The sequence below is a fragment of the Panthera uncia genome, chromosome E1 (assembly GCF_023721935.1).
Source record: "Panthera uncia isolate 11264 chromosome E1, Puncia_PCG_1.0, whole genome shotgun sequence".
NCBI classification, from domain to species: domain Eukaryota; kingdom Metazoa; phylum Chordata; class Mammalia; order Carnivora; family Felidae; genus Panthera; species Panthera uncia.
Genome location: NC_064814.1, coordinates 47,754,406 through 47,777,205, shown reverse-complemented (window position 1 = coordinate 47,777,205; position 22,800 = coordinate 47,754,406). Strand labels below are relative to the sequence as shown.

General features: G+C 56.8%; 1 protein-coding gene across 2 annotated transcripts; it reads right to left on the bottom strand.

The window, feature by feature from the left end:
• Positions 1 to 1,674: 1,674 nt before the first annotated feature.
• Positions 1,675 to 22,527, bottom strand: DRG2 (developmentally regulated GTP binding protein 2). 2 transcript variants are annotated; one of them, XM_049636867.1, is made up of 13 exons: positions 22,321 to 22,519; positions 18,430 to 18,590; positions 13,766 to 13,855; positions 13,056 to 13,116; positions 11,033 to 11,123; positions 10,304 to 10,376; positions 10,118 to 10,208; positions 9,162 to 9,259; positions 8,676 to 8,752; positions 6,903 to 6,991; positions 6,057 to 6,115; positions 2,806 to 2,859; positions 1,675 to 2,442 (listed from the first exon to the last, which is right to left on the bottom strand). In XM_049636867.1, the coding sequence occupies exons 1-13, from the start codon at positions 22,382 to 22,384 to the stop codon at positions 2,356 to 2,358; spliced, it is 1,095 nt and encodes a 364-aa protein (XP_049492824.1). In that variant the 5' UTR covers positions 22,385 to 22,519; the 3' UTR covers positions 1,675 to 2,355. The 2 variants fall into 2 exon arrangements, with proteins under 2 accessions (XP_049492824.1, XP_049492826.1); XM_049636869.1 differs by lacking the exon at positions 2,806 to 2,859 and having other exon boundaries at positions 22,321 to 22,527.
• Positions 22,528 to 22,800: the final 273 nt, after the last annotated feature.

Genomic DNA, 22,800 nt, shown 5'->3' with positions numbered 1-22,800 from the left:
GCCAGAGCCTCCTAGCACAGAAGGCCCAGGGAGGGTGAGAGGTGGCAACAGGGGGGCCCAAACCTTGGAGCTCACCCTGGTGGGGTGGGGACCTTCTCGAGCCCTAGGGGTACCTCCTCTAGCATCAGGCACTGCAAGCTGCCAGTTCACACCGACCTGGGGGTGCACAGCATGCGGTTCCTTTGACTCTCACGCAGGCCCATGCCAGCCACCGACCCCGGAAAGCCAAAAATTCAACACAGAGATACCGGTTGCCCTGATCTAGGAACACACAGACCTGGCCCAGGAAATAGTCCATCCATGGTGAGGAACACGGTGGCCCAGTGCCTGGAGACTCTTACAATGCCTGCCCTGAGCCCGTAGCCTGGGGACGCCCAGACCTCTGGCCTCATCTCCCACCCTTTCGCAGCCAGCTTGGCAGACAGAATGGGCCTGGATCTGATGCTCTGCGAACACAGGCAGGCCCCTTCCCTAACTGTAAGGCAAGAAGTGGCAGTGACCATCACCCAGGCAGAAATGCTTACTTGGGACCTCATGGCCAGGCCTTGTGGCAGTCGGGAGAAGGGCTGAAGTCAGCCACTGAGTACTCACCTGTCTTGGCATACCACCATTACTAAGAGGGGAGCTGTATGGGCATCATGCCCGCTTTATGGATGAAGAAACTGAGGCCCAGGGAAGCACCTCACAGTGAGTTAGGGGCAAGGCCCAGCTCTCCCACTGCCCCCTCCCTTCTTCCCCTCGCGGCAACCTGTGGGGAGGTACTTGGGGCAGACCCCAAGGGCCCTGGGCCGGGGTCTTCTTACCTGAGTCCTGTGGCCTGCTCCCTGCCTGCATGCCGCCTAACGGGGGTCCTGTGGCTGGCCCCAGGAGCATGGCCAGCCTAGCAGAGCAGCTCAGTGTTGCGGGGAAGGGAGGCCCAGCCCACCACGCCGACCGCCTGGGGCCCCATGTATATTTAATGATGTCTATTATTCCTGTTTTGTCTCCGGAAAGGAGCCTGAGCAGCTGACAGAGGAGCCAAGAACAGCCTGGAAAGCTGGGCAGTGGGCCTGCTCCACACTCCAGCTGGATCTGAAGACCCCAGGGGAGCCCTCTGTGCCTCCTGCCAGCCCGGTGCCTGGTAGCCCCACAAAACCTGTTACCATTCACTCCCAAGAGGCACACCTCCTCCAGGAAGCCTCCCCTATGGCCCAGAAGACCCAGCTGGGGTCCGAATCCCAGCTCTGCACTTAGAAGCTGTATAAGCCCAGGGCAAGGTGCTGCCCCTAGAGAACAGGCTGCTGTGGAGACAGCTCCACACCGACCGTGGCACGCAGCGAGGACTCTCCAGGCCAAGGCCTGTCCACCTCTGCCTTCCGAGGCAACGGGTCTTCTACCCAGCCACTTTGCTCTCCCCTGTGAGTGCTCAAGGACCTTCTGGGGATGCAGCTTACCTTGGCAGCCAGGCCCGGCCTCGGGAGGTGCCACACGGAGAGCCCACAGCCCCCGGCCAACCTTCTAGGGCAGAGACCGCCCTGGAAGACCCCACATTTTCCTATGTACCCCGGACTTGGGCCTGCTCTTCCCCAAACCAGGCACCACCCCCCTCTGGTCATCACGCTCGTTGCTGGCCCTGACCCAGCCTGGCCACAGACTTCACCAAACCAACAGAATTGTCCTCAGTCGGAACAGGAATTGTTTTCACTCTTTATTTCAGAAAGGAGCGCGGAGACCAGGGGCTTAGAGAAAAAAATACAGAAACCAAAAGCCAAAGCCTCTGCTCCAGGTGTCCCTGCAGGCTCTGGGTCCTGGGGTCCGTGCTGGGCAGGGGCTGCCCTCGGAGGGCAATACTTAGGACTCCTCAGGCTGAGGAAGGCATGAGCTGGGGCTTACAGCCACCACGAAGCAGCCTGGGGTGGGGCCGAGGGTCTGTCCTGGGAGGCGCCCTCCCCAGGTGCCAGCAGGCTCTAAAGGGCCAAGGTGCAACAACAGTAACTACGGCTTCCAGGGACCCGGGCAGGGTCAGCTCCTAGCCCCAGCACCAAGCAAGCCATCGATGTCCGGCCCCGGCTGTGGGGCAGCGGGCAACTTGCTCCCCCCGTGCCTGAAGGGGGCCAGGGGTAGGGTTCCAAACACGAGGGGCCAGTCTCATGGGAAATGCCACCAGACCAGCCCAGGTCCCCCAACCATGTCCCTTTGCCCCAACACTCTTCATCATCTGCCTACTGAAGAAACTTCTGGAGACAGCAGAGACTTGAGAGACCCCTTCCTGGGGTGTATGTATTTGTATTTTTCCTGTTTGGGCTTTGGTGCGTCCTGCTGGGGCCGCCTCCCCAGGGAGGCAGGGCGGGCAGGCAGGGCGCCCAGCAAGAGGTACTACTTCTTGACAATCTGGATGACATCTTCGTGCTCCATGGTGTGGGTCAGGCCCACCCGCTGCGGGCTGTACTTGGTGCTGGTGCCCTAGGTGGGGAACAAGGCAGAGGGGCCCTGTCAGCCTCTGCACTGAGCAAGGCCAAGGCTGATAGCTATTACAGGAGGAAGGTGGGTGGGTGTACACGTTACGGGGATAGGTGAATGCCAGAGGCTGAGTGGGGGCCCCATCACTGGCAACACCCCCCCCCCCCCGCCCCCAGACAGGAGGATGTCCCCAGTGGACTGGCCATCCCCGGATCCCAAGATGGGAGAGGCCCAAGTCCAGTACGGGTCACCACGCACACCCCATAAACTGGGACACCACGCGGAGTGGCATGAGTGCCTTGCTTCTGCCTAACCCGGAGGCTATGCTGGGCATGACCCCGGCCCTCCTCCTTCCCAGAGACTCACCCACACCAGCGCGTACTTGAACTGGCTGGCAAGTGACCGGTGGATGCGGTGGCACTGGGGGACGGGAGAGGGTAACGGTGAGATGAGTACCAAGCCCACCGAGCCTAGCCACACACCCAAGCCCAAGGCCTCCGCCAAGCAGCAGTCCCCAAGGCAGGTGCTCACACAGCACTGGCCTTGTGAACACCACAGGCTCAGTCCACAGGCGGTCTCGTGCATGGCTGCAGGCTCTTCTGATACTCCTACTTCCAGGTTGGCCCAAAGGCCATGGAGCTCACTAGAAACGTTCTCGAAGCCATCAGAAGGTCTGGACCTGGCTGTCGGCAGGCTTCCGCCGGCCTTGCCTGAATGCCAGCCCTGACAGATGCTCCTTCAGACGGGTGACGGTAATTTTCAGGTCACCCCACCTCAGCCTGGAGTCACCATGCCTGGCCACTGTCCCCCGTGACCTGGAGCCTCCCACCCATGACATCATCCACCTCCACCTCAAGAATCCCAGAGCTCTTAAAGGAAGCTGGAAGGAGGGGAACTTGCAAGGGCGGCCAGCTCTTTCCCGGAGGCTGGGGGCCCCGGGTTGCGCAGGGGAGGGGGGCTGGGGAGACAGCTTCTGTGGGGACGCTGAGCCTGTAAGAACATTTCCTGAGCACATACGGGCAGCCGACCTGACGGGGCCTCCTCTAGGTGGCCGTGGTGGCCAGGACACTGCTGCCAGTAATGAGCACAGAGACCCACACAAGTGGTTCCAACGCTATTTTCTAGAGCAGAGAATGAAATCCACCGGCCCAGCGGTCGTCTCTGGGTTTTATGTCCTCCTCAGCTTGACCCACAACAATGGAGCAGGGCCGCACCCCCGCAAGGACTCCCCTGTGACCCTGACAGCTTTGGGAGCACGGAGCGGGTGCTCCTGCCCTCGAGGCAGACAGGGCGTGCGCCCTCCAGCCTGGCACAGGCCCCACCGCACCCTAGTGTCTGTGACACTAGGAGCCATTTACCACGGGGCTCGGAGAAGTTTCTCTGCACTCGCATCTCTAGCAATGGGGGACAACGGCAGGTCACGGATGGCCGTCTTTTCTACTATGGGAAAGAACGTGTCGTTTGACGACAGGAAGACCACTGCTGCTCAGTGCCCACTGTACCCCCCCCCCGCTTGAGAGCCCTGCAAGGTCCTCTCTGCCTTGGGGGCTTATGGCCCACGACCCTTTTGGAAGCGAGGCCTTTGTCAGCTCTCACTGAATCCGTACCGGGGCCTAGGCTGGGTGCATCGCAAAGGCCCTGGGGGTGGGGGTTCAGTTACCCCCAGATGAGGAAACTGAGGCACAGGGAGGCTGACACAGGATGGGGGAGAACCAGAACATGACCCTCGGTCTGCCTGGCTCCACTGTCTACCTGGGGCCCCGCTGCCAGCATCCAGGCAGGCCTGTACTATACTCTGTGGCATCTGGGACAGTTGGGTGTCCCGGGAGGGAAGCACCTGTGGGGAGGGTGAGCAGGGAGGAGGAGGCCAGTCCAGGCTCTGGAGCAAGGCCCCCAGAGCCCCTCCCCTACCCCACTGGACCCTTGTCACCTCCTACCCCTGTGCAGCTGATGACAAACAGCCAGCATTCCCCACACTCACCCCTGCCTCTGGGCCTTTGTACCTATTAGTCCCACCGCCTGGAAAACCCTCTCCTACTGCTATCTCCCGCTTTTCTTCCCGGGAGTGGCTGGAGTCCTACATCCTCTTGGGCAAGCAGCCAGGGCCTGAGAGGGTTGAGGAAAGTACCCACAGAAGGTGCAGGGTAACTCCACAGAGGGCCAGCACATGGGGGCACCCGTATCGACAGCTGACGGGTCCCCAAGAGATACCGCAGCAGTCACAGGTTCCCCAAGAGACACCTCAGCAGTCACAGGTTCCGAAATAGGCCTGCAGCGGCAGGGACGCCCCCCCCCCCCCCCGCCCCGCCCCCGTCATGAGGAGTGATCTAAGGGATGCGGCTCCTGCCGGGCGTGCTAGCGTTCAAGGCCGAGCCCTGCCCTTTTGTATCAGGAACCTCTAGCTGGCAGAGGCCTCGGGCTGGGCTTGCTGACTGAATGCACGCATGAGCCCAGACGGCAGGCTGGCCCACCACCTGTCCACAGTACACATCCTGAGAAGAAATGAGCTAGATGGAAAACAAACCCCCAAAAAACCAAAGCCTAAGAAGTTGCCTGTGTCGACCTGGAGTATTGTTCCAGGCGCTTGAGCCATCATTTGCTCCCGGAGGGCCCAATACACCTCTGAAAAAGATGGTGCAGGGTCACATTGAAGGGACAGGTGACAGCTGTGCCTGCAACAAAACTCTAGACACAGAATTGCACCCTCCTCTCCCTGAGCCCACAGGCTCAGCCCAGAGCCCCTCTGCCTCAGGACCTTTGCATACCTTGCACCCCTGCCTAGGAGGGCTTCCACCACCCCTAAATCTTCACTGTCAGGTCCTACTTGGTCTACAGGCCCCCATGAGGACACCTCCCCCCAAGACCACCTGGCCATTCTGTGTAGACTCAGGGTCACTCCCCGTTCCCTTACTTTGTTCCACTCCCCCTTATGTGTGACTGCTTAGCTCTGGGATTGGGTATTTGGCATCTTTGACCCCGATGGACCCTGTTCTGGCAGGAACCGGGGCTGCTTTATCGTTGGTGCTCGATAAATGTGTGTTGAGTGTAAAAAGCAATCAAAGCCATCCTGGGCTGGGGGGCAGGATGTGGGAGCAGGGAGGGCTGCTGGGGGCTGACTGAGGGACAGGAAGCCAGGAGGGGCCGAGGGCATGGAGGCAATAGCTCTGAGCCATAGGCACCGGGGAAACACAATGTGGAGTGACCACAGAAATGCCCCAGGGCAATGGCTCTACCTGATGAACACCTGCACAGCTGTGGCTCTGAGCCTGCAACACCCAGACGTGACAGGACAGCGACGACCACCGCTTCCTGGACACTTTCCAAGTGCCAGGCGGCACGCTGACTATCCACACGCTGGACCTCCTTCAACCCCGCCCTCTAACCACCACTGGGGTAGAAAGTGCCAGCCCTGCCGGCGGGAGAGGCCTGGTGGCTTCATACGCAGCAAGGAAGGGGGCCTGGGATGCAACCCCAGGTCTAACTCCAGAGCCCGCGCTGGGCCACTCTGCTATTGAGCCGGCGGCATCTAAGAGTCAATGGGAGAACCTCAGCAAAACCCCGCAGCAGGGACAGGGAGCTCCCTGACCCCACTGTCCCGACAGGTCTCGGCAACTCACCACGTGCTCCACGGAGGCCCCTTTCCGGAGGATGATGGCATCTGTGAAGTCCGGCCTCTCTGCAAAGGTAGAGGGAGGCAACCACAGTTACGGCCCCAAGCTGCTCTGTGCCCTTCCATCAGGGGACAGAGGCCCTTCCAGCCCCTTCCAGCCTTGGCTCAACCTTCCCCTCACTATTTGGCACACTTGCCCTACAGGTCCTCTTGCAGGGTTCTACAACCTTGACTTTAACACAGAAAATAAAAATAAACCCACATCCAGGAGGGCCGGCAACCCGGTCAGCCATGAGAATAAGTCCAGCCACGTGAAGCATCTGGATGGAACTGGTAAGACATGGCAGCCAGCTGCCGGGGACCGGTCAGAGCTGCTACATCTCCTCCCTTGCTGACAAGGTCAAGGCTGATGCAAAGTGCCAGAACTCAACTGCAAGGTCACAGGGTGTGTGAGGTGTGCAACCAGGGGGAGGGGACAGAATGAAGGTTCCTGTGTATTCACTGGCCTGACCCAGGGGGCGTGCTCCTGCTCGAGGAGGCTGGGAGGGGGGTTACTACTGTAGCCAGTGGGGAACCACAGGACAGCCTCTATCCCACTGCCCCTCCCGGCCTCAGCTCCCAAGGAATTCATCAAGACCAGCAGTCCCAGGAAGTGGCCCTCTGTACTGTAAAGGCTCAGCCGAGGTCTCTAGCAGCCTGGGGTAGAGGGCGGTGACAATTCCGAGATGGGAGAAAAGCTGAGATCTATACGGGACAGACTGAGCCAGGGGCACAGCGTCCACACGCAGAGCGTGGCCGCCCTATGGGAGGGTGAGGCTCAGCCTGTTTCCTGGGCCACAGCCGCCTAACTCACGTCCTCTCTTCTTGGTGTAGATGCAGGTCAGGGCCAAGTACTCCCAAAGCATCTCAAGCAAGTAGTCCAGGTTCAGCTTCATGCCGCAGCTGCCAGGGAGGAAAGCGGCCGGTCAGAGTAGCCCCATGGGCTCTGTTCTCGACAGTGAGAACTGCTTTCTCACTGTTGCAGGGGACAGCCTCCATCTGGCTGGCCCGGGGACAGAGGCCGGCGTGGCCCATATGGGAGCCGTGGGGAACTGAGCCTGTAGTCCTGAGGGTGGCTCGACACTTCAGCTGCCAACACCTCCGGCCACCACCACGGTCACGCCCAGCAGAGCTCAGCAGTCTCTCCTGGCGGTCCCGTTGGCATCTGTGGAGGGCACGTGGCATCTCTGAGGGACACAGGGCGCCAGGAGGTGGGGCTTCCCTCCTGACACCTGCTGGAAGGAGAATGCCGAGCACAGCTCAGCCCAGGGGGGGTTTTGTTGAGGGGGTGGCTCCTGGCTTGATCGTTTGTAGAGGCATGAGCCTGAGCGGGCACCTTGACCTCCACTGACACGCCGTTGGCATAGCAAATGAACGTGTGGTGAGGAGGTGACCTCACGCCCTGAGAACCGGCACATCCTTGGGCAGCCCCTGAAGGCAGCCTGGGATATAGCGGCAGGAGAGGAACTGAGGCGGTCTTTCAGGAGGGATGCCAGCGCTCTCCTGCTCTTGGCGGTAGCTGGCAACGCCTGGGAGGGGGTCCGGGACCCTCACCCATCATTTGCACCAGTCACCCTGCCCCCTTGGCCGCCCAGCATCTGGTTCCCCGTAAGCCCTGCCTCAGTGTGAAGCTACAGACTGCCTTGTGATAGCCGGGAAGCCAGAGAGCGGAGCACACAGGTCGGGCTGCTCCCAAGGAGGAACTTGCAAGGACACTGAAAAATGAACTACAGGGGTGTCTGGGTGGCTCAGTCGGTTGAGCGTCCGACTTCGGCTCACATCATGATCTCGCGGTTCTTGAGTTCGAGCCCCGCGTGGGGCTCCGTGCTGACAGCTCGGAGCCTGGAGCCTGCTTCGGATTCTGTGTCTCCCTCTCTCTGCCCCTTCCCCACTCATGCTTTGTCTCTGTCTCACAAAAATGAATAAACGTTAAAAAAAAAAAATGAACTACAGTCCCCAGGACCCACCGCTCCAAGGAGGGCAAGGATGCCCCCCGCCCCCAACCCGAGGACTTAACTTCCCTCTTCCCTCTGCCATGCAGTGGTAGCCGCATCTTCTGGAGGATTAGGAGCAGCTGGCTCACACCCTAGGGATCTCTTAAAAAATTTTTTTAATGTTTATTATTTTTGGGAGACTGAAAGCACAAGCAGGGGAGAGACAGAGAGAGAGGAAGACGTAGAATCTGAGGCAGGCTCCAGGCTCCGAGCTGCCAGCACAGAGCCCGATGCAGGGCTTGAACTCACGAACTGTGAGATCATGACCTGAGCTGAAGTCGGACGCTTAACCGACTGAGCCACCCAGGCGCCCCTTGGGGTTTCTGAGGTCTGCAGTTAACTACTAAGCTACGAAGCCTGTTAACAATTCTTATCCATTTACCTTGGTGGATGAAATCCTTCTGTTATCTTAACCAGAGCCCATCCCACATCATCCACTCCACCCAGGCCGATCCAGGGTAGGGCCAGGCCAAGGTCAAAGCCGTTACTAAGATGGTCTACTCTGGCCTGGGTGCGTGTGGGGGCTCTGCCTGGCCAACGTGGTGGGGAGGCCTGACGGGCTCACACACACAAGAAGGAGTTGGGACCCTCACCTGATGACCACACTGTTGGGCTTCCGGGCCAGGCGGTCCACTTCTTCCATGGAGATCTGGTCAATTTTGTTATAAACCTGGGATTGAGAAGATGGAGGTGGGTGTCGGGGAAGGAAAAGAATACAGTAGTGCGGGAACCGGGTCCCCAAATGCCACGGCCCTGCCCACAGTGCCTCCCTCCGCGTGCCGGAACACAACAGGGGCAGGGGCCGATGCCAGCGTCCTCCCTCCCCTGCTGCCTCAAGGGTGGGGAAACGGTGCAGGGTTCTGGGACCGCTGTCCCTCCCCAGAAGGGAAGGCTGGGATAGAACCCGGTGTCAAGCTAGGGAGGTCTGCAAAACTCATGCAGCCGCCAGGGAAGAGGGGCAGGGGGGTGAAGGCAGCTCCATGCTCTTCTTGCCCCTCTGGGAAGCTTGTCTCCCATCTGGGTCACCCCGGGGCCAGCTCCGCCCCCACATGTGCGCCCTAGGGCCCAGTGCCACTTACATACAAGCAGGGCATGTACACCCGGTTGCCCACGATCACATCGATGAACTCATCCGGGGAGCAGTCTTCTCGGAAGAGCACCTCTGCGTTGAAGATCTCTGAGGGGCTCGGATTAAGGGCCATCTGAGCACCAGCAGCCACCAGCGCCCCCGCAGGAGAGGGGCCCGGACAGCCAGTTAGGAAACACGGTGCTGAAAGGGACCTCGGAGGTCATCTGCTTTGGAGGTTTTACAAGCTTTTGAAGTTTGGGGACTGCCCTCGTTGTTTTTCAAAAGGAGCCACGATACATAAAGTTTCAATCAGTGGTTTCAATCTTTTCCATTAGGCGAGAAGAAAAATGGACTTGCCAGAATCCCCAAAGCACCTCAGTGGAACCCCAGGCTTCGGTGCCAGGAGCACTGTCTGCGAGCATTGGTCTAACCCAGCTTCCCTCGTGCAAAGCTCTCCTCTGGAGGCTTGCATACCTGCAGTGACAGGGGCCTCATCACCCTGCACACAGCCTGTCCCAAGGTGACTTCTTCACATGCTGAGCTGCTCTGCCTCTGGGGGCCCTGCCCTGTCCTCCAGCACCCCCGACAACCAGCCAGGCCCCTGGTTCTTCCTGAGGCTTCCCCAGGCCAGGAACCCCCAGTCCTCGGGCGCTGTTTCCCTCACCATCTCCTCTTCCTTCCAGACGTGACTGGCTGCCCGTGCCTAGTACTTGCCAGGGAGTTAGGAAGCCACTGCTGAGTTCACGGCTCTGGCCCAGCCAGCCTGCAGCTTGGTGAGCATGGAGGCAGGGGGGACAGGAAGTGTCCCATGTCACTACCGCTTTCCTGGCAGTCGCTCGGATGGAGCCGGGGTGGCCTGGGGTGGTCTGTGATCATCCTGGGCCGCAAGGCCTCCCTCCTGTCTCGGGTGGCCCCTCCCCTGCCCTGAGGGCTCTGGGCCCTCCCTTGCTGCTTTTGGGAGGATACTGTACTCATGCAGAATCAGCTGCACCAGCTTTTCTGAGCACTGGGTCAGTGTGACTGTGGAGTTAAAGGAGATGCCACCACCTTTCTTGGGCTGGAGGAGAGAGGAAAGGAGAGCGGCTCACAAAGGGGCAGCTGCAATCATCCCAAACCCGCCCGTGCCTGGCCTCCTGGTGAGGGGGGCCTCACCTTGAAGTAGATGTTGGGCTTGTGCTTGTTGAGGCGGATACCCACTGATTCCAGCTCCTTTTCCAGGAGAGACCTGGGTAGAACCCCCACGAGCCTTCACAGGTGTCCAGAGGCAGGCCAAACGGCTTCCCTGTTACACAGGAAGCCCCTGCCCTTCCAGAGGGAGGCCAATGCCCTCCTACCCACCACTGGGAACCCAGAACGTTCCTTCTCAACAACCCAAAGCTGCTGAGGAGCCTCTGGACCTTCTGCCCGGTTCGAGGGAGACTGGCTGGGCCTGCGACTGGCACGCAGAGGCAGGCCTGCTGTGCCCCTTAGCCAGCAGGTCAGGGCATGAATAAGGCTTCTGTTGTTTGGGCCTGGGCTCCCACTGGGTTCTGGGCAGCAACTGAGGCACCTTGGCCTCTGCAGGCAGGAGCCAGAGCCAGCATGGGGCTCACGGGTGACACAGGCTTCAGTCGGTGCAGCGTACCACAGTCCCCAGCCTCCAGACATCTCCATGCCAGATGTAAGCCACTCAGAGAGGACGCTCCAGGCTGACTGCACGGGTTTAGCCTGTGGACAGTCCTGCTGCTGCTCCCACGTGTGAGAGGCCCAAGCGCCCCTGGATCACCCATCACGATCAGGGACACAGCAGCTGGAGCCACACTGTCCTACCAGCATGCCCAGGGATCCCCACCGCCCCCCAGACATGTTAGCCTGCCCCACCCCCCACACTCCCCTGCAGACCTCTGCACTTCTCCCTTAGTGGCATCCAGCATCATGATGACGACGTCAGCCGTGCGTGCCACAGCAATCACCTGCCGGCCACGACCTTTCCCTGGACAGGTGGAAGGGACAAGGTTACACAGTGACATAGGCACAACCCGTGTGACTCCCACCCAGGCCACGGAACCCCAGACTCCTGTCCTCCACAGACCCATCATGGTCTCTGCCATATGCCAGCCCCTGGCTGTGATTTCCTTGCCATTTTTCACTAATCCGTGTGCTGTTTTACTCATGAAGACTTGTTTTAGAAGGTAATCTGACATCACCACCTCAGGAGAAGTAACATTCTCCTCCTGTCCCTACCCTGCAATAGGCCACACGCTAAGTGCTTCGTGAACATTTCCTCACAACCACCCTATATAGTCAGTGTTATCAAGCCCATTTTATAGATGAGAAAACTGAGGCTTGGTTTGGAGCTCATCACTTGCCCAAGATTACAAAGCTAGTGTGGTATCAGGATTTGAACATGTCTGCCCTTTCTGGAAATGGGGCGATATAACCCACCCCCAATCCAAGGGCTGCAGAAAGGATCACATGAGACACCACAGGAAGAGGTACTTTAGGAACTGCCACACAAAGGTCAGACCATGTGGTTATTGCACCACCACAGAAGTCAGGCGCCTTGCCAAGGTCACAGCATTAGGATCCAGGTAGTGTAGATTTCAACCATGATCTGCCTCCCTCTTTGGAGAATGGGGGGCTGGGTCCAGTGATCTTCACAAGCCAGGGGCCTCCTGTCACTACCAAACGTACTTCCCCCACAGGGGCCAGACCACACCAGGCCCCATGATGCTGCCTGGGACAGCAGGTTCCTGGGGGACCATCACCATTTCCACCAGCCCAATTCAAGTAGCCGGGACTCTGCCCTGATGGGGGCAGTGGGGTATGGAAACGTGCAGAGGAGATGGCAACTGGACCCCCAGGGAGGAGGTCCTGCTGCCCAGCCTGGACAGGGTTGCTAAACCAGAGAGGTGGGCACCAACCCTGGCCCTGCCACTTGATGGGCGAAGAGTCGTTTAGGGCAGACCCTTTCCCTGTCTGTCCCTGCGGTTCCTCCTGGCTATGAAAGGGAAATAATGACACTTCCTAAGTCACAGGACTATGTGAGGATTAAGTGAGATAATGGTCAGCGCAGAGCCCGGCACTTAGCCAGTGCTGGATAACCATCAGCTGGTTACCGTGTCCGCAATGCTGCAGGAAGCCACCAGAAGCCACAGGCATGTTCCTATCTCAGAAAACAAAGACAAGGGGCGCCCGGGTGGCTCAGTCAGTTGAGTGTCCGGCTCTCAGTTTCGGCTCAGGTCATGATCTCACAATTTCATGGGTTCAAGCCCCACATCGGTCTCTGTGCTGACAGCGCGGAGCCTGCTTGGGATTCTCTGTCTCTCCCTCTCTCTCTGCCCTTCCTCCAGTCATACTGTCTCTGTCTCTCTCAAAATAAGTAAATAAACTTAAAAACTTAATAAGTAAAAAAACTTAAAAAAATATTTTAAAAAGCTTAAAAAAATAAACTTAAAAAAAGTTAGTAAATAAACTTAGTACATAAACTTAAAAATAAACGTAAAAAAAAAACAACCCTTTTCTTAAAAAAAAAACAAAACAAAGACAAAACAAAGGACAGGGCCCCAGGACTAGGAGCACGGCCTGAGCTAGCCAGCTGGTAAGGGGCCAGTCCTTGCAGGGGTCTGTCCAGGGACACGCCACGCAAGTGGGAACTCAAACCTGCCACGTAAGCTACACGACCTTGGACAGGTCCCTTCACCTTGCCGGGCCTCAGTCTCCTCGGCTTTAATACGGGGCCTGCCAGGACCGTATGAGGCCAGAGTCCCTGAAGCACAGGGCACTGAACCCACCCCTACCCGTTGAGCCCTGCAGCCATGTCCAATTTTAACGGTGAGGCCAGTACAGCAAATCCCTACAGAAGAGGACGGGCTGGGGTGCCGAGATCCACCCTGTTTCCCACCTGCCGGTTCCCACTCCCTACCTTGTGCTGCACCTTCAATGATCCCAGGAAGGTCCAGGAGCTGGATATTGGCTCCTTTGTACTAGGATGCGGAGGAGAAGGGAAGGTGAAGAGGGGTGACCGTGGGAAGGGCTTGCCTGAACCCAGGACCCCCACTCTGGCCTGCAGCTCAGGGGCTCTGGGAATCCCAGGGCTCAGCCTCGGGGGCCAGGTCCAAGCCTGCTCAGTCTGGCACAGCTCCAGCTCCAGATCCTGCAAGCTGAGGAGCCCCCAGGCACAGACTCTGGAGTTTTTGTAATCCTACCCACCCATCACTGATGGTTAACAGCACCTTACAAAAATATCACTTCACCGCGGAGGCTCTGGGCCACAGGACCCCAGCTACCCGAGGCGTTAAAGCTTCACAGGAAACAGAGGGATACAGCCAACCACCACCAAGTGACCCAAGCCGGGGTGGCGCAGGCCAGTGGAGCACAAAGGGGCACCAGCAAGAGCGGCCAGGTGCTGGCCGGACTCCCGGAACCAGTCAGGGTTCCAGGCAGGCATCTCTGGGGTCCCAGCAGCCAGAATCCTCAGAGGTACCACTGCTTGAGAGCAAAGAAGCTCAGTTCAGAAACCCCCCTGCCCCCCCACCCCTACAGGGACACCTCCACTCACGACTTACAAATATATAATCGCAAACCCAAGCATGTACCCTTTCCCCTTCTGGAATCCAGCAAACCTCGACTTACTTCAATGACTCCAGGGATACATGTCAGGGTTGTGAATTCGTAGGACGCAGCTTCGCTGGCTGTGGAGGTCATTAGACTCAAGAAGGTAGACTAGGAGGAAAAAGAGGTCATTGCAGTGAGGAGTCTTGTCCCAGCCTCCTTCGAGAATCCCCACAGGCCAGGAGCCTGCCGGATGCAGGCATTACAGAGACTCCCTCCTCCGCCTCAGGGTGGGGACCTGGGTAGCTAGAAAGAAAACAACAGCTGGAAAGGTCGCCTCTGGCTCTGCCCAGGGCAGGTAGGGTGCCAGAAGGACACTCTATTCCTCGGAGGCCTCAAGGCCCCCCTCAGGTGGACACAGGGACCTGGTTTCTAAGTGGGATCCCCAACTAAATCAGGGGCCCCTCTCTAGCTCCACCAAACCCTCCAGCCTTTCCTGGGCCCCAGAGAACTTCAAGCAGGCAACAGCCTGTGGCACTCAAAGTGGCTGCTCAACCAGGGAGGGGTGAGATATGCAAGGAGGCAGATGAGGTCTGAGACAGAGCCAGACGGCAAGAGAGGGTGCTGTCAGGCAGGAAGGGTCTTGGTGGGAACATTTATGCCACGGTTCGCTGTGGGACCAGAGCCATGGCCTGGTGGGGAGTTAGAAACGTGGCTCCCCTGGGCAAGAAACTTCATCCTCTGAGCTTCAGAGTCCTCACGCATAGGCTGGCCATCCTCTCGCTCCCTACCGCATGGGGCCACGTGGGTGGCCATATGGCCCCATAAAGATGATGAGGCACCCGAGGCGCCAAGCCCCGAGCATGGCGAGACCACGGCGATGGATGCAGTGGCAGCAAAGCAGTGGGCAGAGCCAGAAGGGGAAGAAAGCCAGCCCTGGCCTCCTGCCCCCATCCTAGTCGCAGGACACCTGGAATAAAAAGTCTGAGACGCAGTTGTGACAGGGCCGCCTGGACCGTGCCCCTCGCTGGCAACCGGAACGGCTGGGGGCACATCTCACTCACATATCTTCAGGCCTTGAAGGTAACACTGCCCTCGAATCCAGAAACTCTCCACCCTGGGGACCTCTTAGAAACTCGAGGAAACATAAAAACCTGGTGGGGTAGACAGGTATGGACAGGTGGGGCAGCCCGAGAGCAACGGCTGCCGAGACACTGAGTGATGGCGGCTGGACGCTAACGGAAGGCTCTCTGGCCTCTGCAGTGGGGAGGCTGGGCCCTCCCATGGCTGGAGAGCCCAGATCCCCAACAGGACGGTGGCATCTGGCCACAGGGCAGACCCTCAAGGGCATAGCCCTTGGTAAACAAGGCGGCTTCTCCCAGCCTGGGCTTCTCATCTGGAAAAGAAGTCCTCGGCAGGTAGGAAAGTAAACTCAAAATAAAAGGTGAGAACGGATAGAGTCCATGATAAACACCTGAAGAATTAAAGCCTGAAAATACTTACCTGTCACTCTGTGGGACAGCTATGACCCGACATCTTGCTGGTCACGTATAGGCAACCCATAAGCATTTGTCCCGCCTTTCCAGGAACTTTTTCAGGCTAACCAGACAGCAACACTGATGAGAGAAAGTGCTACTCTCTTGAGGAACATCAGCTAATTAGTGAGGAAGGAAGAAGAGAACTAGAAAGTCGACATCTGCAGCCACTAACAAAACTCACAGAGGCAAGGACAATTCTCTGGTGGCAAGGACACCAAGAGGATGTCAACGGGGCCTGACTTCTGCACTCTACTGTAGTCACACCTTGCAGGGCACTTTGCAGTCCCCTGGGGTGGGGGCGGGGAGGCAAACGCAACTATGCGGAGGGGAGACAGGGTATCCCTCCCCTTAACCCAGTGGTTCTGGAAATGCAACCAGCTATCAGGGGCTTTCCGGCATGGTGCAAAACGAGGTCTACCCCCTCTCCTATGTGGAACCAGGCCCCAAGTCCCAGGTGTCTACCTGACTTCCGGCTCACAGGAAGAACAATGAACGGACGAAAAGGTTAAGGCACACCACAAGGAAGCAAGCAGACAAGTGCAGAGCATGGGCTTTCTGTAGGACCAGTGTCCGGTCTCTTGAGAGCTAGGGTCTTGACAAAAGGGACTGTTCTAGATTAAAGCAGATGGAGGAATAATACATACAGGGGCCCCACGTGGTCCTAGAACAGACCCCCGTTTGGACAGATCAGCCGCAGAGGTCATTTTGGGGCGAGTGTTGAAATCAGGATATGGTCCAGGCATTAGATGGTTACTATGTTACTGTTAATCTTGTCTAGTGTGATAGATAGTTTGTGGCTCAGCAGGAAAATATCCTTATCCTTTAGAGATAAAGCTTAAATACTGGGGTCAAAGGTCACAAAGCATGAGGTCTGTAATCTAGTCTCAAATGGTTCAGTCAAAACAACAAAAGCCCACTCGCACACGCACACAAATACACACAAATACAAGGAGGTGGAGCAATATGGCAAACTGATGGACCCAGATGGCGGGGACACTGTGTTTGTTCTTTCACCTCTCCTGCAAGTTTGGAAATTTCTATTACACAAAACTGGGAAAAACGAGAAAGAGACAAAAAGACAGGGATCTGGAAACCACACCAGGACTGAAGACCGTGCGGGTGGCCAGCTGGCAGAGGGCACGGCTGGGGACAGTCCCACCTCTCCAGAGGGGCTCCTGCAGCGCTGGCTCCTCCTGAGGGGCTGAGGCGGGAGGCCCCTGCGCTGCTCGGCGTCCAGTTGAGGAGTAATAAGCACCATCACTACAGGTATCTGAGCGCTGGCCAGGTAGCCGCACGCCAAACAGGTGCTCGGGTTTGGCACGAGGGTTGAAAGGGGCAGGCTGGATGGACGCCAAGCGGTCTGGGGGGAGGGGAGGTCACAGTGGCTCCCTTCCAGGGCATTCATCACCCTCGGCTACAGCAACCTTCCCATCCTCATCCTACCTGCACGGATGATAACGAAAACGACGTTATTTCCCGAGCCCGCACAGATGGAGGGCAGGGGGCAGTGCACCCACCCAACTGGGTACTGATAATAAGGTTCAACTGGGGTAAGAGCGTTCCCAAAGATTAAGAAGCACCTGCCTGTCATCGGGAAGGAACCCTTCTGCAGACCTTGAGGCAGAGATTGGGCCAGCTCACAGCCCAGCGCGGATGCAGCATCACGTGTAGGGGTACATGAGCAGACACTAGAGACATTCCTACTGTCCCCACATGGCGTTGGCTACAGCTCCTTTGGGGGGTAAATGGCAGTGTGCTGACGGCCATTTCTAAAACCCACACCCTAGAGCTGCTGTGCTCACTTGGCCAAACGCGTCCTCCAGAAATACCGGCTCCAGTTCACAAAGATCCACGCACAAGGGTAGTGACTACAGCACCGTGCGGGCAAACAAAAGCCTGGGGGCGACCTAGCTACCGTGGCAGAGGAGGGAAGGAGCAGACTATTGATGACACTATGACCACAGCGAGGGATTCTAGGCAGCTGTTAAGAGAGGAGGTAACTCTGGGGCGCCTGGGTGGCTCAGTTGCTTAACCGTCCAACTTTGGCCGCTCAGGTCATGATCTCATGGTTCGCGAGTTCAAGCCCCGCATCAGGCTCTGTGCCGACAGCTCAGAACCTGGAGCCTGCTTCGGATTCCGTGTCTCCCTCTCTCTCTGCCCCTGCCCTGCTCACACTCTGTCTCTGTCTCTCAAAAAGGGAATAAACGTTAAAAAAATATATATATTAAAAAAAAAAGAGAGAGGAGGTAACTCTAATGTATGAATGAGACGGATACCCACGGGGGAGTGAAAATGCCAGGGCCCAATGTAGCCATAATCCCATTTTCAGAGAGTGTGTGTGTGTGTGTGTTGTGTGTAGACAGAGTGCAAGATCAATTCCCACCTCCTGTGATGCACACACCCATCATATAGGCCAAGGGGAAAACAAAACCAAACCCGTACAAAGCATAGCGCTCAGCCTGTAGTTCGCACTCGGGAAGCAAGAGCTGTTACCAACTTCCCCTGATGCTATTCCACCAGCGTCTGTCCAAGCCACCTGGTCATCGTTCCCTTGGCCTATATCTGAGCTGGGGTCCCCGCTTCCGACCTATCATCTGCGCAACAGCCAGAACGATTCTGCTACAAAGGGAGTTAACACCCAGATCTTGGTCTCTAAACAGCATTCTCAGAAGAAGAAAAGGAACCAGGGCTCCCTGGAAATAACGGCCGATTCTAGGGCTGGGGCAGGGAACATACATGATGAGCCTGAGGTATCTCGGTGGTACCAGAAGGTAAGGAAGTGGTTCAGAGCAGCCCTCCTGAACTCCCTGACATAGACTCCACCCCTGCCCTGCATATTCCTCCACGACAGTCCTCACCAGTCTTCCACTGTTTGCTTACTGTCTTTTCTCCCCTAAGAAGGGGAGCTCCGTGTGGGCAGGGACAGAACTATCTTGTTCCCTATCGTATTACCAGTGCCTCGCAGAGCCTGGCACAGGGTGTGCACTCAGTAAACGTTTGTGCATGATGGATGGGTCAGAGACTGAGCGGAGACAGGAAACAATGGTCACCAGGCGGGATGATAAAGGGGTGGGACCTGATCCTGGGGGAGGCTGGGTCTTCTTGGTCCCTGGAGCGAATTCAGAAAGGCGGCGCGAGGAGGCGCAGGCAGTCGTGTTCGGAAGACAGGCTGCTTCCTCCCCAAGGCCCACGCTGACCATCACTGACCTTACCCACAGAGGGAAATCCAATCAGCGCCACACGGGCGTCACCCGACTTCATGACATCGAAACCCTCTCCTTTGGATGAGGCCGATTTGGACGGTTCCAGCAGCTGGGCCCGATACTTGGCGAGTTTTGCTTTCAGCAGGCCCAGATGATACTCAGTGGCTGAAGGACGGAAAGCAAGACAGAAGGTAAGTATCCAGGGTATCCAAGCCCCGTGGGTCAGGTGCAACCCCACATACAACCAAATGCTGGCTGGAAACATCAGAACCGGATGGCAATCGTCGAGAAGATCAGCAAAGAAAACACTCCTTGTCTCAAAATGCCGCCTTAGCCTCTCACTTCATTTAGGATACAAGCCAGTGTCCTTATTAAGACCGCATGACCCCATGTCAGCACCAGGGGACAGCACCACTCCCTGGGGCGTGCCGGAGGATGTTTTCTGTGGTCAGTGTGATGGTGAGGTCCCCATCGCCATTTACCAGACAGGGGCCAGAGACGCCAGTGGCCCTACAAAGTGTGAGTCAGTCTGGCACAGCCAAGAATTGTCCCGTGTTCCATAGGAGTTTTTCACAGCCCTAAGACATGTGTGGAGGGAAAACCTGGGTTAGGAGCACCAGGGCCTAGAGCCTAACTCTCTTTCACAAAAAGAAAACCCCAGGACATTTTCTTACAGTGTTAAAAAACACTAAAATTTCCAGGAATGCGACTGCTGTGTACGTCAAGGAAAGAGTCTAGCATGTTGTGTTTCAAACTTTACCCAGGGGTGCTCACCATCTTGGGATCCCAGGCTGCTCACAGTGATGCCTCTTGCAGGGTACCTGAGTCACCAACATAACACACTGTGTGCTGGTGTAGATCGTGGCTAAGCCCACATACCCGGTGATTCTGCCCAGAGGTGCAAATATCTCACTTCATTATAACGTCGCTGTACCTTGGCTGTGCCCCAACATTTAAATATTGAAATAAACGCTATTTTAATTATAAATTACTTTCCTTTCGCTCTGCCTTTGTATTAGGATTAGAGCACGATACTGATTTTTCTCAAATTCGGTGTGTACAAAAGTTGCACAGTGATGGGGAGTGGTATTTCACGACAGCAAAGGTGTCACAAAATCTTCACTAGAAAAGTGGGCTGTGGCTTAGTAACCTGGTCCCTCACTACTGCTCCAACATCTCCTTCCACTCTCTTTTATTTACTATATTCCAGCCACAGTGGCTTTCTTTTTGCTTCTTCGGGACATGCTGATACCCTTCGTGCCTCAGGATCTTTGCATTTGCTATCCCTTCCATTTCAACCTTGTCTTCACGGAGCCGGCTCCTTCTCGACATCTGAGGCTCAGTTCAGATGTCACCTCTTCAAAGAGGCCTCCCCTACTCAGCCGGAGGGGGCGGTGGGCAGTGTCCCGCAAAGGTAAGTAACCTGTGCTAGAATCCCACCCTATCATTCCTGGCCATTTAACTTTGGGAAAGTTCCTTAATCTTCTTGTCTATCAGTTTCTCAATTTGCAAAGCGGGGACGTTATCAGTAGTAACCACTCCACTGGATTTCTGTAAGGCTTAAAGAAAGCACTAAGAATAATGCCTAGCACCATTAAGCGCCCAGGAAAAATTGGTTATTATCATGATCCACAGTAACCCCTGACCTTCCTCAGGCCCCCGCTCTGCTCTATGACCCTGTGTATTGTCTTCATGGCTCTTATCACCATTTGAAACTATCTTGTTTCTTTACTTCCCTCACTCAAGTGGGGCAGGATCCCCAGTCTCCCGTGGCGCAGGGCAGGCACTCAGGAAACGTCTAACAAGTGAATGAGTGAACGGATGGCAGGGAGAAGTGGCCCAGAATGGGTTTGGCAACCGTCAGGTTCATCTGGACCTTCCTGTCACCCTAGGTCGTTGAGATTCTAAGCACCTCTTGAAGGGAAGGACTAAGTCTTAATCCTTAAATCACCTTTCCATCCCCTTTTCTACCACTGTCAAAATGGCAGCACGTCTAGCCTCCCTGCTACTTTCCTTGATCCTGTGGAGTATCATCCACAGGGCAGCTGGTGGGAGCTTTTAAAACAGAAATCAGACTACGTCTCTCCCCTGTTTAACACCCTCCACTAGCTCCCGCTGCCCTGAGAACACAATTCAGACTCTTTCCCATGACCTACGAAGCCCTACATGACTGGCCCTTTCCTTTCCCATCACTGCACTCCAGCCCCAGACCTTCAGATCCTTGAACAAGCCAAGTCCGTTCCTGCCTCAGAGATGTTCGTTCCTCTGCTGGGAATAGTCTTGCCCCAGATCTTTGCATGGCTGGTACCTTCTCATTTTGGCCTCAACTCAAAATGCCCCCGCCTCATGGAGGTTTTCTCTGATCATTCACCTTAGCAGGCCCAGCCCACCCCTCCACCCTTGCTGTGTCACCCTGGTCTGCCTTTACAGCATGTATTGCTGGATGAAACAATCTTATTTATTTGGTTGTTAGTTTACAGACTATCCACTGGAAGGTCAGCTCCAAGAGGGCAAGGATGTGCCTGCTGTGCTGATGGCCTTAACCAGAGTGCCTAGCACACGATAAGGGCTCTGTTAAGATTTACATCATGAGGGGCACCTGGGTGGCTCAGTTGTTAAGCGTCTGACTCTTGATTTCAGCTCAGGTCATGATCTCAATGTTTGTGAGTTCGAGCCTCTCGTTGGGAGTCTATGCTGACAGTGCAGAGCCTGCTTAGAATTCTCTCTCTCCCCCTCTCTCTGCCCCTACCCTGCTCATGCTCTCTGTCTCAAATAAACTTAAAAAAAAAGAGTTACATAATGAATGAATGAAAGATGCCCCCAACTTCTCAGCCTCCAGAACTAAATGGAGCCGAGGAAGGACAGACACTGAGACTAGCCACCTAATATCCCCTGCTTTCTGCTCCTGCAACCCCAAAGCAGGACTGGCTAGGCACTGGGCCTCACTCGCCCTGGCCAGTCGTATCCCCCATTACTCCAGATCCTCCTTTCTGTTCTAGAATGTTTTAGACCTAGAAGTCCCATGGACACACCACGCTCACCTGGACTCCCATGCTTTTGCCTCCACAATGCCCCTCACCTGCAGTATCCTCCCCTTAAGCAGCTCAAGCCCCACCTCCTCCTGGAAGCCTTCTTGGGTGTCATCATTTGTTTCTTCCCACTGCTCTTCTCCGGTGAGCTCTTCCAGCCCCTACAATCTGAAGCCTAGATTTGATCCTTCATTATGTGCTACCTCTGTCGGGGGTTTACTCTAAATACTGAGTGCTTCCCATGTGCCTAGTACTTTGCACATGCTATCTAGTTTATAACCTAGTTGTGGGCTAAGATGAGACAGGGACAAATGAGGACATTGAGGCGCAAAGAGGTGAAGTGACTTTCCAAGCTTTCACAGCAGGTACTGGTGGCGCTGGAGTTCAAATCCAGGTCCGCCAGACTCGAGACTTGATGGCCTCTGTTCCCGAGGTGCTGGGTGAAGCTGTAAAAGGGGTATCTCCTGGTGCTGGGTACCTGTAAAAGGGGTCCTCCTGGACTTGCCAGCACAAAGCGGGGCGAGCGCCAACTCCCCCAGGCCCGACCACCGGGAGACCCGGGTTTGAACCCAGACCATGCCTCTCTGGGTCAGATGCTGGCTGCGCGCTGGGATTTCTCTACTCGGTCACCTGGTCTGGCACCAAGCAGATCTCACGGGGATCGTTTGCACTTAGACCAGCGCGTTGGGACCCGGATCCTGCCTGGTCCTGCCTGCCTCGGCGCGCTGGGAGACGAGGTCACGTCTCTGGCACTTTTCTGCGGCCTTCGAGCCCGCTTCAGCTCTATCGCTGGAGTTGTTCCCCCATTTTACGGACAGGAAAACTGAGGCGGGCAGAAAGGAAGGCCCCGCCAGGCCGGCCCTCACCCTTGTTCTTCTGCGTCCGAGCGATCTCCTTCTCGATCTCGGAGATCTTCTCCAGGATCCCCATGGTGGCGGCTGAACCGGGCGCACCGACAGAGACGGCAGCGGCACCGGGAATTCCGCCCTCTCGGCGGCGGCCGAACTGCGTGCGCCCGGAAGCGCACGGAGAACAGCGTCCTCGTGCGCCCGGCGCTCCGGGATTCAGAGTCCGGGCGGCCACGTCGAGCGGAGTGCTAGACACAATTGGTTCCGCCGGCTGGGCCGGCGGGGCTGGCCTCCCCACCGTCGCCAACTAAGAACCGGGGCGGGGCCAGGATGGGCTGGGGCGGGGCCGGGGCGGGGCCAGGCCGGGGCGGGGCGGGGCCATTTTGTACTGGGCCAGGCGCGAGCTGGGCGCGATGCGAGCTTGGGAGACAAAGAGGGAATGTTGGGTGAGGAGCCCCGAACTTTGGGTTCCAAGCGCACCTGGCTCTGCTGGTGTCA